The sequence below is a fragment of the Mercenaria mercenaria genome, chromosome 2 (assembly GCF_021730395.1).
Source record: "Mercenaria mercenaria strain notata chromosome 2, MADL_Memer_1, whole genome shotgun sequence".
In the NCBI taxonomy this organism is placed as follows: Eukaryota; Metazoa; Mollusca; class Bivalvia; order Venerida; family Veneridae; genus Mercenaria; species Mercenaria mercenaria.
Window position 1 is genome coordinate 18,635,583 of NC_069362.1, and position 14,792 is coordinate 18,650,374.

At 35.8% G+C, this 14,792-nt stretch overlaps 1 protein-coding gene across 4 annotated transcripts in view; it reads left to right on the forward strand.

The window, feature by feature from the left end:
- LOC123563414 (FAD-dependent oxidoreductase domain-containing protein 2-like) overlaps nt 1-14,792 on the forward strand; it is a 79,063-nt gene that overhangs the window by 21,267 nt on the left and 43,004 nt on the right. For all 4 annotated transcript variants that reach the window (XM_045356201.2, XM_045356203.2, XM_045356204.2 and 1 more), the window contains exon 2: nt 4,062-4,275. In XM_045356201.2, coding sequence (XP_045212136.1) covers nt 4,062-4,275 — 214 coding nt within the window. The remainder of the gene's footprint in view (nt 1-4,061; nt 4,276-14,792) is intronic.

Consider the following 14,792-nt stretch of genomic DNA (forward strand, 5'->3'; position numbering starts at 1 on the left):
CCGACTTTAGCACTTACAATGATTTGAAAATACCTGGGCTTAAACACGACATGTCAGCTTTTCATTGACGAAAAAATATTTGGACTCGGAATGAACATAAATCCCACAAGGGTTCGTAACAGCAAGGATAAATATGGAGATTTTTTTAGAACTTCATCAAATCGTTCAAAAGGTCCTTTTTGATGTTGTCTAAAAGTGTCAGTATATGCCTCGGATGTAAGATATTTCCATATTTGAGAGCTGCAGACCTAAACTTTTCAGAAATAGTTTCAAAATTAATTTCATGTAATAAATGTTGACTCTACGGAAGTGTAAAAGGGCGGCGGCATCAGAAGCTTATATGTTTTATTAAGTTACAGGCATGGAAAGGATATCCGCTGGTCAGGAAATTACTGGATGTTGAATTACAGACAATGTTTTTTTTGCTGATTTTTATTGAAGGTTGTATTCTGAAGAGCTATAATGAGGCCTTAGGGAACTCTTCAAATACCGTGCTAATTATTCAAAATAATTAGTGGGTCCTCCAGGGTAGGAATGAGATAATTTGCCTGCCTAAGTTATTTGTATCATTTTTTTCCCCATCACATGGTTACTACTGAAAAAAGTAGATTAATTGGCTTAGAATTGGCTAAGAGCTGGCTTTAGAAAACAAGTCAGTGCAAATAAAATATAAGCTTATTATGCTAAAGATGTATTGTTATATATCTAATTCTCCAAGTTTCTGACAGATTGTTGTCCCGTTCATCAGATTTTATAAAATTGTAAACTGCCCCTACATAAAAGTAGACATAAATCATTCCTCAGATATTGAACTGGACAGGGAAAAAAAGATGTAATTATGGTTAAAGACAGTTTGCGATTTTTCTTAGGAAGGATGTATTCCAGAAAGAGCCATAATGAGGCACGGGAGAACGGTTCAGTACCAGAAATAATTAGCAACATTACCGCTTACAATGGATATAATTGAGATATTTTGTGCCCTTCCCTTATGGGTATTCAAAGCTTTTATTTGATCAGGTGCGGCTTCTGAGGAAAAAAGCCAAATTTGGAGATGGTGATAGAACGTTATTGATTGCAATTTTAAGTTATAGATTCATTTGTGAAGATTATCAGTATTTTAATTTGAGCATTATACAGTAGACATTGTTTTAAACGGCCATCGAAGGGTCTACCAAAATGTGGTCACTTAATAAAACGGTTATGTAATACAATTTGCTAAAAATACAAGGTCATGCATGTCCCATCAGATGTTCAGTAACAAAAGTAATAATTTTAAAAATATTGAACATTGTTGTTTCTTTGAAATCTATCAATTGTCTCCAAATGCCATAGTGACAATGAAGACCAGGTATCATGTCATTTTTGATGGCATCGATTCTCTAAACATTAATAACATAAAGACTATATCTGGCTGCTTTTTTTTTGTGATAAATTACTCTAAGAGCTCAGATTTTCTCCTACTTTTACAAAAGACAATCATTTCTCTCAGAACAATATATCATACAATCAGCTTTTCAGTTGAAATATATCAAAATGTGCAAATTATCAATGGGGTTTTCCATCGTTCTATTTTTGTTTTAACACAAATAATCATGGCAAAAATAAAAAACATAACAAATTTCTTCTGGGCTCATTATTAATCTAATGATGAAAATCATGACTAATTCATTTCAATTTGCAATTATTGGAACATAAATGTCAAACTTGTATTGTAGAAAATTTATATCCAGTTTTCCTCTAATTCTGGATATATTTATAACATTTCCGAGTTTGTTTAGAAACAGATTAACCTATAGTATACTCATGTTATAGTGTACTCACGTTATAGTGTATGTACTCTCGTCATAGTGTACTCACGTTATAGTGTATGTACTCTCGTCATAGTGTACTCACGTTATAGTGAACTCACATTATAGTGTACTCACATTATAGTGTACTCGCGTTTTAATGACAGCAAGTATGGAGATGATATAGGGGCTGTATATTCCTTATTTTCTAAAAAATGTCTATGATTTTGACGAATATCGTTAATTCATATATAATATCAAATTATTTTATGTTATGTAGACTGTACAAAGTTTGGTCCATCTTATGCCGTTTATCTAACAGTCTTAAAAATCATTTGTGTTGAAAACATTCCTGAATTCTATAAGTATTAATTTTACCTCCACTTTGGTATTGACACCTAAATCTTTAAGTGAATCGGAGGATGATGATGATGATTGACTTTAAACAGTTATTATGTTTAGTGAATTGTTGTCATGCCATAGAGAACTATTAGTCCTCAAACTACAAACCTCTTAATTAGTAGTCCTGTGCTATCTCTGTTGAGCTCAGTATCGGGGAACATAATAATCTGACAACACTTAAAATTCAGTATTTTTGCAAAAATGCTGAAGATTAACTTGGTATTATATTTGAACCGTTTAAGCTATGACAGAGGGCTTAGTGAGCTCACAATATGTGTACGTGACTTGACATGTGTAGATAATCTCTGTATTTGATAAGCCTGTCCATGTGATAGTCAGTTGATGCCTGTGTCTGTTTTGTGTAGGAATTGATTGATACTGTTGACTGAGCAGGATTCAGCTAATTAAAGGTCCAATACTAAGGAAAGTGAACATTTTAATTTCTTTTAAAAAGCACAGAAACTATTTCATTTTATTGGAAAATGAAAGTTGGTATGTAGAAATTCGAAATAAATCGCAGTATATGTACAATTATTTTTCTATGAAGTATGAAGAAAGTTAAAAAGACCTGGGGGGTCATTCTGTCGATACATTGAAATTTCAACATAATACACATACATTTCTTTGAGTTCCAAAGACCTTCTGTAAATTTTGACCTGCCAATCTTCATTATTTAGTGTCTTGCAGAAGTCTATGCACTGGCTATGAAAAAAATTGCCAACTCACTTTCCCTTAGTAATGGACCTTTAAGTAAATAACAGAAAGAAAAAAACGAGGAAATAATCTCCCACTCAATCTGGTTCTAAAAGTTCCTTACTATGATATGACGTTATTAGCAAGGAGAAATGGTACAGATATAGGCAGAATCACAGTATTGGTACTCAGTTTTAATGTTACAAGTTACAGTACAAATAACATTGTTGAGAGCTCAAGATAAGATTGGTCAACAGTTCAAGGTGGGCTATTGTGATCGTGCTGTGCCAGTGATCTGCTGTAAATCAGCCTGCATTAGTTTTAACTCTTCATCAAACCTTATCAGAAACAGCCTTGCATGGGCCTCTCTCAGTTTTTTTATACGCCTGTCTCTGAAAGAGCGGGGCGTATTATGTGAACACCCATGGCGGTGGGCAGGTAATTGGCGTCCAAAGCATATCTCAGCCAAGTTCGATAACCAGCCAAATAGCCATAGGCACTCTTGAATTATGGCCCTTGAATTACTCGAAAAACAGTGAATTTAGCCTTGTCCGCTCTCCAAGTCGAACAGTTTTCATCGAATTTCACCAAACTTGCTGACAGTGTTTGTGGGTATAATATCTCGGCCAAGTTCAATAACCAGCCAAATCGCCCCAGGCACTCTTGGATTATGGCCCTTGAATTGCTAAAAAACTGCGAATTTAACCTTGTCCGCACTTTAAGTCGAACACTTTTCATCTGATCTTCACCAAACTTGCTGAAAATGTTTGTGGGCATAATATCTCAACCAAGTATGATAACCACCCAAATCGCCACAGGCACTCTTGGATTATTACACATTAAAACTGTTAAATCATAATGTTCAATTTTACACCTGGCTATAGAAATTAGGCTATAAATATGCAGTTTTTGAAATATATACACCCAAAACATTGAAAATGTGATATTTTTGTGTTTCATTCATATTTAAAGTAAAATTGAAATAAATTTGTCATTTTCTATCAAATTCTAATCAATGTAGCCCATTTCCACCCTCATCTGGCCAGATTTCAACTTTTACCAGTTACCTTTTAATCCACTATTAGACCTGAATACCCATTTAATTCAACTTCTACCTCTTTAAACCTAACTTAACCAAACAGCCTTTAAAACTTATAAACATCTTTCATGTCTTTGCAGGTAGACAGAAGGATGTCTAGGATGGCTATAGATTCACCAAGTGCCTCAACACTGCTCTTCCAAGCTTTATCTGTGATAGCTTTAGCGGTATTATGTGATGGTTTGTACACGGAATACTGCATTGTTGGTGCTGGACCGGCGGGTCTGCAGATGGGATATTTCTTTCAGCGGGCAGGACGGGACTATGTGATCTTTGAAAAATCTAATGTCTCAGGTATACCTCTTGCAGCATCATATTGAAGCAAAAATAACTTAAGGAAATGGTTTTAAAACAACAGGAAAAAAAAGTAGAAATTACTGATTGGCCAAAGATTGTATCAGCATACTGTATGTAAAATCTTAACCTCATGATACTTCCCTGTTTTAAACATTGAGACAGTTATAGAGCATAGGTTTCAGACGGAAATTATCTGTTGTAAAAAAAGAGTTTTCTGATGAAAAGATTGTCCCAACTATGATAGTCTCACATTGTACTTTTTGCCATGATGTTTTTTTTGGAGTGGAAAAAATATTTTCATTGAACGATGTACAACCTAGAATGTTTGAAAAAGCCGATTTTGAACAAGTTAAAAGTACTGTCATGCATTTCCCACACTAATTTCTCTGGTAGAAATGTAGTAATTATGGTGAAGACTTTGTGAGAAAAAATGAGCCGTGCCATGAGAAAACCAACATAGTGGCTTTGCGACCAGCATGGATCCAGACCAGCCTGCGCATCCGCGCAGTCTGGTCAGGCTCCATGCTGTTCGCTTTTAAAGCCTACTGCAATTAGAGAAACCGTTAGCGAACAGCATGGATCCTGACCAGACTGCGCGGATGCGCAGGCTGGTCTGGATCCATGCTGGTCGCAAACCCACTATGTTGGTTTTCTCATGGCACGGCTCAAATATAGTTTTTCCATGGGTTTGATCAATCCATTAAGGTCTAATATATTTATGATATTTGATAGGGCTCTTCAGGCAATTTTATTACTTAAGATAATTATTATTATTGGAATTTTTCTGCATTTTGTAGTTTTGCGGCTGACAAAACTTGTCTCCCAAACCTCCATCTAGATGTATACAACTGCAATAAATCGTGAAGTATTTTAGGTGTAAAGCCGTTATAATGAGAATTCATGTCGGTAAAGACACTGCATTAAGTAAAATGAATTAATATCGCCTTAAAACGATAGCCAAGTGGGCAGTAAGGCTTCAGGCTCTTAGTGGCAAATGAATGGTTCCGCAAATGGAAATATTTGTATGTATTCTCTGAAGAGAACTCTTACAAGCTTTGACAGATAGCATTTTTGCAGAAACTGAATGTCTGAAAATGATTAGACAGTATTAAGTCTGATATAAATCACAAGTTAATACTTACAGCAGATTGATTGAGACAGTGTATCTCCTCATTGTCAAACTTTTTTTGTATAATTTTGTTCCAATAAAACTTTGACAGCTTTTCTGTAAAAATTAGGTAATATTCATACTGTGAGCAATGCTGGTTGAAATAGCACTTTTGTCAGTTACGGTGATATAACATCATTTGGATTATTGTTATTATGTCTCCCCCAGGAGACATATTGTTTTTGCCCTGTCCGTCCGTCCTTCCGTCCGTCCGTCCGTCCGTCCGTCCGTCACACTTTATTTCCGAGCAATAACTGGAGAACCATTTGACCTAGAACCTTCAAACTTCATAGGGTTGTAGGGCTGCTGTAGTAGACGACCCCTATTGATTTTGGGGTCACTCCGTCAAAGGTCAAGGTCACAGGGGCCTGAACATTGAAAACCATTTCCGATCAATAACTAGAGAACCACTTGACCCAGAATGTTGAAACTTCATAGGATGATTGGCCATGAAGAGTAGATGACCCCTATTGATTTTGGGGTCACTCCGTCAAAGGTCAAGGTCACAGGGGCCTGAACATTGAAAACCATTTCCGATCAATAACTAGAGAACCACTTGACCCAGAATGTTGAAACTTCATAGGATGATTGGTCATGAAGAGTAGATGACCCCTATTGATTCTGGGGTCACTCCGTCAAAGGTCAAGGTCACAGGGGCCTGAACATTGAAAACCATTTCTGATCAATAACTAGAGAACCACTTGACCCAGAATGTTGAAACTTCATAGGATGATTGATAATGAAGAGTAGATGACCCCTATTGATTTTGGGGTCACTCCATCAAAGGTCAAGGTCACAGGGGCCTGAACATGAAAAATCATTTCCGATCAATAACTAGAGAACCACTTAACCCAGAATGTTGAAACTTCATAGGATGATTGTACATGCAAAGTAGATGACCCCTATTGATTTTGGGGTCACTCCATTAAAGGTCAAGGTCACAGGGGCCTGAACATTGAAAACCATTTCCGGTCAGTAACTTGAGAACCACTTGACCCAGAATGTTGAAACTTAATAGGATGATTGCTCATGCAGAGTAGATGACCCCTAACAATTTTGGGGTCACTCTGTGAAAGGTCAAGGTCACAGGGGCCTGAACATTGAAAACCATTTCCGGTCAGTAACTTGAGAACCACTTGACCCAGAATGATGAAACTTCATAGGATGATTGGTCATGCAGAGTAGATGACCCCAAACGATTTTAGTGTGACTCTGTTAAAGGTCAAGGCCACAGGGGCCTGAACATGGAAAACCATTTCCAATCAATAACTTGAGAACCTCTTGACCCAGAATGTTGAAACTTCATAGGATGATTGTTCATGCAGAGTAAATGACCCCTAATGTTTTTGGGGTCACTCCGTTAAAGGTCAAGGTCACAGAGGCCTGAACATTGATAACCAGTTCATATCAATAACTTGAGAACCACTTGACCCAGAATGTTGAAACTTCATAGGATGATTGAACATGCAGAGTAGATGACCCCTATTGATTTTGGGGTCAGTCTATTAAAGGTCAAGGTCACAGTGGCCTGTTCATGTAAAATCATTTTTTTGGAAATAACTTGAGAACCACTTGACCTACAATGTTGAAACTTAATAGGATGATTGGACATGCAGAATAGATGACCCCTACTTATTTTGAGGTCACTTGATCAAAGGTCAAGGTCACAGGAGCCTGAACAGTGACTTGAGAACCACTAGGCCAAGAGTGTTGAAATTTAGCGGGATGACTGGACATGCCAAGTAGATGATCCCTATTGCAGCCAACCATCAATGTCTCTTTGACTTTCGCTCCTGACCCCTATTAACTTCTTGCCTATAGGACTTTGCATTGGGGGAGACATGCGCTTTTTTACAAAAGCATTTTCTAGTTTCACATTGATTTTGTCAGAAGAATGGCGAGGACTTTTGCAACAAATGTGTAGTTTACAGTATCACAAGTAAATCTGTATTCTGTAGACGCTTTAGGCTTGCCTTAGACTTTTGTAGGAGTGAAGGAGATCTTTTTTTTTAGTTGTAAAATAAATTGGTCGAAAGTTTGAAGCACTGGTAAAAATAGTTCGGAGATTAAAGGCACTGATTTCTAGATGATACAACAAAAACAGAGAAAGTTTTTATAGATTAGAAAATTGTTTCTATATTTCTTAAGAAGGCCTTGAAACTTAGTTACTGACAGATTATAAGTTATAGAAACACAGTAAATAATTCAATTGTCTTTCATTCTCCGCCTCTGGTTCATGTGGGGAGGTATTTGTACAGAATCTTGTATCACTGCTTTGGTTACACAACTGAAATACTGTCGGGGTGGGGGGGGGGGGGGGGGGGGGGGGAACAGCACTAAACCAAAAAAAAAAGAAACAAAATTTCAGGTCATGTTAACTGAAAGAAGTTTTTCTGTCATATCTTTTTAGCTCATCTGATTTTTTGAAAAAAAATGATGAGTTATTGTCATCACTAATGAGCGGTTGTCGGTGTCGGCATCTGCGTCGGCGTTGCCAGGTTAAGTTTTATGTTTAGGTCAGCTTTTCTCCTAAACTATCAAAGCTATTGCTTTGAAACTTGGAATACTTGTTCACCATCATAAGCTGACCCTGTATAGCAAGAAACATAACTCCATCTTGCTTTTTGCAAGATTTATGGCCTCTTTTGTACTTAGAAAATATCAGATTTCTTGGTTAAGTTTTATGTTTAGGTGAACTTTTTCTCTTAAACTATCAAAGCTATTGCTTTGAAACTTGGAATACTTGTTCACCATCATAAGCTGACCCTGTATAGCAAGAAACATAACTCCATCCAGCTTTTTGCAAGATTTATGGCCCCTGTTGTACTTAGAAAATATCAGATTTCTTGGTTAAGTTTTATGTTTAGGTCAACTTTTCTCCTAAACTATCAAAGCTATTGCTTTGAAACTTGGAATACTTGTTTACCATCATAAGCAGACCCGGTACGTCAAGAAACATAACTCCATCTTGCTTTTTGCAAGAATTATTGCCCCTTTTGGACTTAGAAAATCAGTTTTCTTGGTTAAGTTTTATGTTTAGGTCAGATTTTATCCTAAACTATCAAAGCTATTGCTTTAAAACTTGCAACACTTGTTCACCATCATAAGCTGACCCTGTACAGCAAGAAATATAACTCCATCCTGCTTTTTGCAAGATTTATGGCCCCTTTTGGACTTAGAAAATATCAGATTTCTTGGTTAAGTTTTATGTTTAGGTGAACTTTTTCTCTTAAACTATCAAAGCTATTGCTTTGAAACTTGCAACACTTGTTCACCATCATAAGCTGACCCTGTACAGCAAGCAACATAACTCCATCCTGCTTTTTGCAATAATTATTGCCCCTTTTGGACTTAAAAAGTCATTTTCTTGGTTGAGTATTATGTTTAAGTCAACTTTTCTCATAAACTGTCAAAGCTATTGCTTTAAAACTTGCAACAATTTTTCACCATCATAAGTGGACACTGTACATCAAGAGACATAACTCTATCCTGCTTTTTGCAAGAATGATGGCCCTTTTTAGACTTAGAAAATCATGGGTAGGATAATATTTCTATTATACAAAAAAAATCAGATGAGCGTCAGCACCCGCAAGGCGATGCTCTTGTTTATTATTACTTATATCTTACTGTAACTCCACATAAACCTTGTTCAGCATGCAAACAAAGTATGTGCAGGGGTTGGGCCCATTATACATAAGGTCAAGGTCACCAAGTTGTTATACTTAGGTTATTTTTAAGGTTAAAGTTTTTCGGCAACCTTTGTTTTTCTGTCATATCTTTGTTACTATTGTTTATACCTTACTGTACCTTCACATAAGCATTGTCCAGCATACAAACAAAGTATGTGCAGGGGCTGGGCTCATTATACCCACGGTCACCAAGTTTTTAAACTTGGAATTATTTTCATGTTAAATTTTCCCCGAAAGCTTTGTTTATAGACATATCTTTTGTATGTAAGTAGAGGTCTCTTATTGAGACATAAGTTCATTTTACTGTCAAATTGCAAATTGCTGGACAGCTCTTGTTATTTAGCCAGTTTAAAAAATTCAATGTGGAAAGACACAAATGTTGTATTCTTTTTATCACATGTTAGCTTTTTCTACTGAACCATCTGAATTTCCCTCTGTCTTTACCTGTTATAGACAAAGTCAATTCAACCAACTTCTTCTAGACATGAGGGGACTTTGTGACTGAATGGTTGAGGTGCTTGACTTCAAATCACTTGCCCCTCACTGATGTTGGTTTGAGCCTCATTTTGGATAAAGAATTTTTCATGTAAGGAAGCCATCCATCTGGCACAAGGCTGGGGATTCTACACAGGTGATGGCCTGTGATGAAATAATGCCCAAAGAGGCACCTGGGATCTTCCACCACCACGAAAAGGTGGAATGTTGCCATATGTCTTATATTAATTGTGTGGGTGTGACACTGGACCCAACAAAAACAAAAAATCTTTTTTACTTGAGACAGTGTAACGTCAGAAAAATAAATTAAACTACTGTAATATCAAAATTATGTAATGGTTCTATTTCATTCCCATGGTTCTATTTCACTCAAATGGTTGCAGTCACTGGCCTTGATTCACTTGGCCATCATTGACAGGGTTAGAAACCACACAAGTCATGAGGACCTGGTGTAGAATTCTTCATGTGAGAAAGCCTGTCCAAGCTTGCTTGCGATATGTCAGTGGTTTTACCCACCTGGTGCCCACCTATACTTGAAACAATACTCGGAGAAACACCTGAGTCATCTTTCACCATCAAAAGCTATAAAAACTTGCAGTATGACCTAAATTAATTTCAGTGTTATTGTAAACCTATATAAAACAAAAAATGTAATAAATTGATGTATTTATTGTAAAGGTGGAGGAAAGTTTATGTCATACTACACTTGCAGTTTACAAAATGTCTACCCCTACATAATGATGATTTCAGTTGCATAACAAAAAAAATATATCCTAGACTAAGTGCATGTTTTATGCATAGTGTTTCAGGTTCATAGTTTTGATCTTTTCATTCTATGAATTGAATACCAAGATCCTGGTTACTTAGATATTGGTTGTCTAGACACTGATTATCTATAGATCCTGCTTCATGAACTTCTAAAAACTCAAATTTAGGATTGATATAGTACACTCTTAACCTTAAGGACCCACCACAACCTTAAGTGACCTACTTTTTCCTCACACATGAACTTCATGCAAATCATTCTGATAATACTGGTTTATAATACAGCTATTTTACAAGAAGACAGTTGGACAATTAAATAGGCCCTCTCTTAAAAAAAAGTGTTTTCACAACTTCATCTGCAAACTTATTCAGTCATTTTCTTTTCAGAAAAACTTTAAAAACATAGAATAATATCTTATACTGTAGAAACAAAGTGTTCATTAAACTCACCTGAATCTTTCAAGAAATGTTCTTAGTGCTACATTAATTGAATAATATATTTAGACATTAAACACATTGTCCTGGCCTTACATAATATTATGTCACTGTCAATTTGTAACAAGATACCGTTATTTCTTGATTTTTATGCAAATTTATTTATTATGGAAAACAAAAGATAAGTTATTGGTGCTCTACTTGAGGCAGTGATTCTGTCTTTCGGCCGAGTGTCGGATGTGCGTCGGATCATGGTCGCATGTCCAAGCTAATTTACTGTCCTAGGATATTAGTTTTTTTCCTAAACTTATCAAATTATTAAATTTTTAAATATGGCAATACTCTGACTCACCCAAAACTGACCAATGTGTAGCAAGAAACATAACTGCATCTTGCTCTTTTTGGATTTAATCCTATTTGTTGCAATTAGAGAAAATATCAATAAATTCATTGTTAAAGTTTTGATGATTTATGTAAAAATAAATTTTCCTAAATATGAATGTTTTGATTTTAAACTATGATTACTGTCACGCATATAAGCAATACGTCACCAGTACATCAAAGAAACATAACTCCATCTTGTCTATTTTTCCAAGGAATTATTGCCCCTTGACCTAGAAAATATTTTGGTTAAGTTTTATTTTAGTCAGCTTTACCTAAACTATCAAGTATTGCTTTAAAACTTGCAACACTTGTTCACCATCATAAGCTGACCCTGTACAGCAAGAAACATAAACTCCATCCTGCTTTTTGCAAGATTTATGGCCCCTTTTGGACTTAGAAAATATCAGATTTCTTGGTTAAGTTTTTTGTTTAGGTCAACTTTTTCTCTTAAACTATCAAAGCTAATGCTTTAAAACTTGCAACTCTTGTTCACCATCATAAGCTGACCCTGTACAACAAGCAACATAACTCCATCCTGCTTTTTGCAATAATTATTGCCCCTTTTGGACTTAGAAAAATCATTTTCTTGGTTGAATATTATGTTTAAGTCAACTTTTCTCATAAACTATCAAAGCTATTGCTTTAAAACTTGCAACAGTTTTTCACCATCATAAGTGGACACTGTACATCAAGAAACATAACTCTATCCTGCTTTTTGCAAGAGTGATGGCCCTTTTCAGACTTAGAAAATCATGGGTAGGACAATATTTCTATTATACAAAAAAAAATCAGATGAGCGTCAGCACCCGCAAGGCGGTGCTCTTGTTTCATGCAAAGCGTGATTCTGTCTTTGTTGCCGAAGTGCAGGATGTGCAGGCTGATCATGGTCTGCACTAGTCCAACTAATTTGACGTGATCCTAGGAAATATTGAGTTATTTTTCAAACTTTAATAAAATTATAATAATAATAATAATAATAATAATAATAATATGGGCAATACCTCTACTCACGCCAAACACTCGAAAGACCAAAATAGTGTAGGAAATTTCCGATGAAATTGTCATCATTGCCTACATGTATTTGGGTTTAAATCCTGATTTTGTTGCGAATAGGAGATAAAATCAAATAAAAATTACATGTATCAAAAGGGGATTCCATTCCGCATTGATTTATGTAAAAACTATCAAATAATTTCCAAAATTATGAATTTTTTGGTGATTTAAACCTATGCATGTACTGTACACTGTGAATAAACGTTTAATACTGTGTCTACACAGCAATATGCTCAAGCAGTAAAACCAATAACTTTACATGACTGTGTACTGTGATTTATCCTCCATTATTTTGGTCCTTCGAAGTTTACTGACTGAAAAACAAACAGCACAGACCTAGTCAAAATAATTTGATGGTCAGATTGTTTTATATTTGTGATGGGCAATCTTACCGTCAAATTATTTTGACTAGGTCTTTGCTGTTTGTTTTGGGTTTAACGCCATTTTTCAACAGTATTTCAGTCATGTAACCGCGGCAGTTAACCTAACCAGTGTTCCTGGATTCTGTACCAGTACAAACATGTTCTCCGCAAGTAACTGCCAACTTCCCCACATGAATTATCAGAGGTGGAGGACAAATGATTTCACACACAATGTCTTATCAAATCGTCACGGAGAACATTGTACGCCCAGCCCGGGGATCGAACTCGCGACTCCTTGATCCGTAGACCAATGCTCTCCTTATTGAGCTAAGCGGACGGGCCTATGCTGTTTGTTTTTCAATCATTAAATTTTCAGTGAACACCCCTTGGAATAATAATAAATGGTATTGCCTGTATTGAATGATGGACCAGTCCATTTTAGAAATTTAGCAGGTTAAAGGTTTGGCTGGAGATTTAATTTTGAAAGGTTTACATTAAGATCATAAACTAACCAGATGTTTGAGCCCTTCAGTCTGAGACTACAGTTTAAAGACATTTCCTAGAATTTTGTTATGGACAGATTTTTAAAAAATTCTACATATGTCTACTTCAATATTTACTCTTTCAATTTCAGCGGATCATTAGGGTATTTCACCATGCTTGCTTTCACCATCATTATGCAGATACCAGTATTTGAATATTAATTATCTGCAAACCAGAGGCTATTATTATACTTTAGTATATACATAAATTCTGTAAAAAAATCGGCTTGTATTTCACAATTAAATATGAACAGGCAGAAAAAAATCCGTACCTTTTAAATTCCATATTGTACCTTCCGTATTGTATGCTGCCAGACTACTTTCATTAATATGCATGACCTGACACAGTTCTATAAACAACGCACATAAAACTTAGTTCCATTTTAATATTGCGCGCCTCGTGAGATCCAATCTGGCAAAAATCCACTCAAGCCGAATACAGCATCCCAGATTGAGCTGCTGTTTTAATAACCCTGTTATATACCAAACCAAAGGCAAGCTTGTGAGAAGTTTGCCATAAACTTGTGCAAGCACTTCAATCTTAAAAAGATTGCTGTCATTTAAAATAATGCTTCCAGATGCTCGCATAGAAATTAAGTTTGCGGATAAGTCTTGCTTCGCAAGCTTGCAGTGGGCATCCTGCGATCTTAATACTATTTAAGATTGCAACTAGCTTGCGATCCTGTAACCTTTTTAAAACTCCTTTAGTTCACTACTGATACGAATAAAAGGGAGGTAATACCTTTAACCAATTATTAATTTTTTTATTTCAAAATATGTTGTTTCAAAAAAATATTGTCCCTGATTTTTAGCTCGACTATTCAAAGAATAAGTAGAGCTATCCTACTCACCACAGCGTCCGTGTCGGCGTCGGCGTTGGCGTTGGCGTCACACCTTGGTTAAGTTTTTCGTACCAGTCCACATTTTGACAAAGTCTTTTGAGATAAAGCTTTGAAACTTTCAGTACTTGTTTTCGATCACCATGACCAGTTATGGGCAAGAGCACATAACTCCATTAAGGATTTTGGCTGAATTATGGCCCCTTTTGACTTAGAAATCATGGTTAAGTTTTTCGTACCAGTTCATATTTTGACAAAGTCTTTTGAGATAAAGCTTTGAAACTTTCAACACTTGTTTACCATAACCATGTTCAGTTATAGGCAAGAGTACATAACTCCATCAAGGATTTTGACTGAATTATGGCCCCTTTCGACTTAAAAGTCCTGGTTAATTTTTTTGTACCAATTCATATTTTGACAAAGTCTTTTGAGATAAAACTTTGAAACTTTCAACACCTGTTTACCATCACCATGTCCAGTTATAGGCAAGAGTACATAACTCCATCGAGGATTTTGGCTGAATTATGGCCCCTTTTGACTTAGAAACTGGGTTAAGTTTTGTGTAAAATGTTTGACGTATGGCTTTGAAACTTTTATCACTTGTTCAGTATAATAGTCTCTATCTGTAGGAAAGAGTACATAACTCTGTCATCTATTTTGGCTGAATAATGGCCCTTTTTGGACTTGGAAATTTGTTCTGTTTTCATATAAGTCCACGTTTTGTCAAAACTATTTGACATATTGCTTTTAAACTTTGAACACTTGTTTATTATCATGATTTC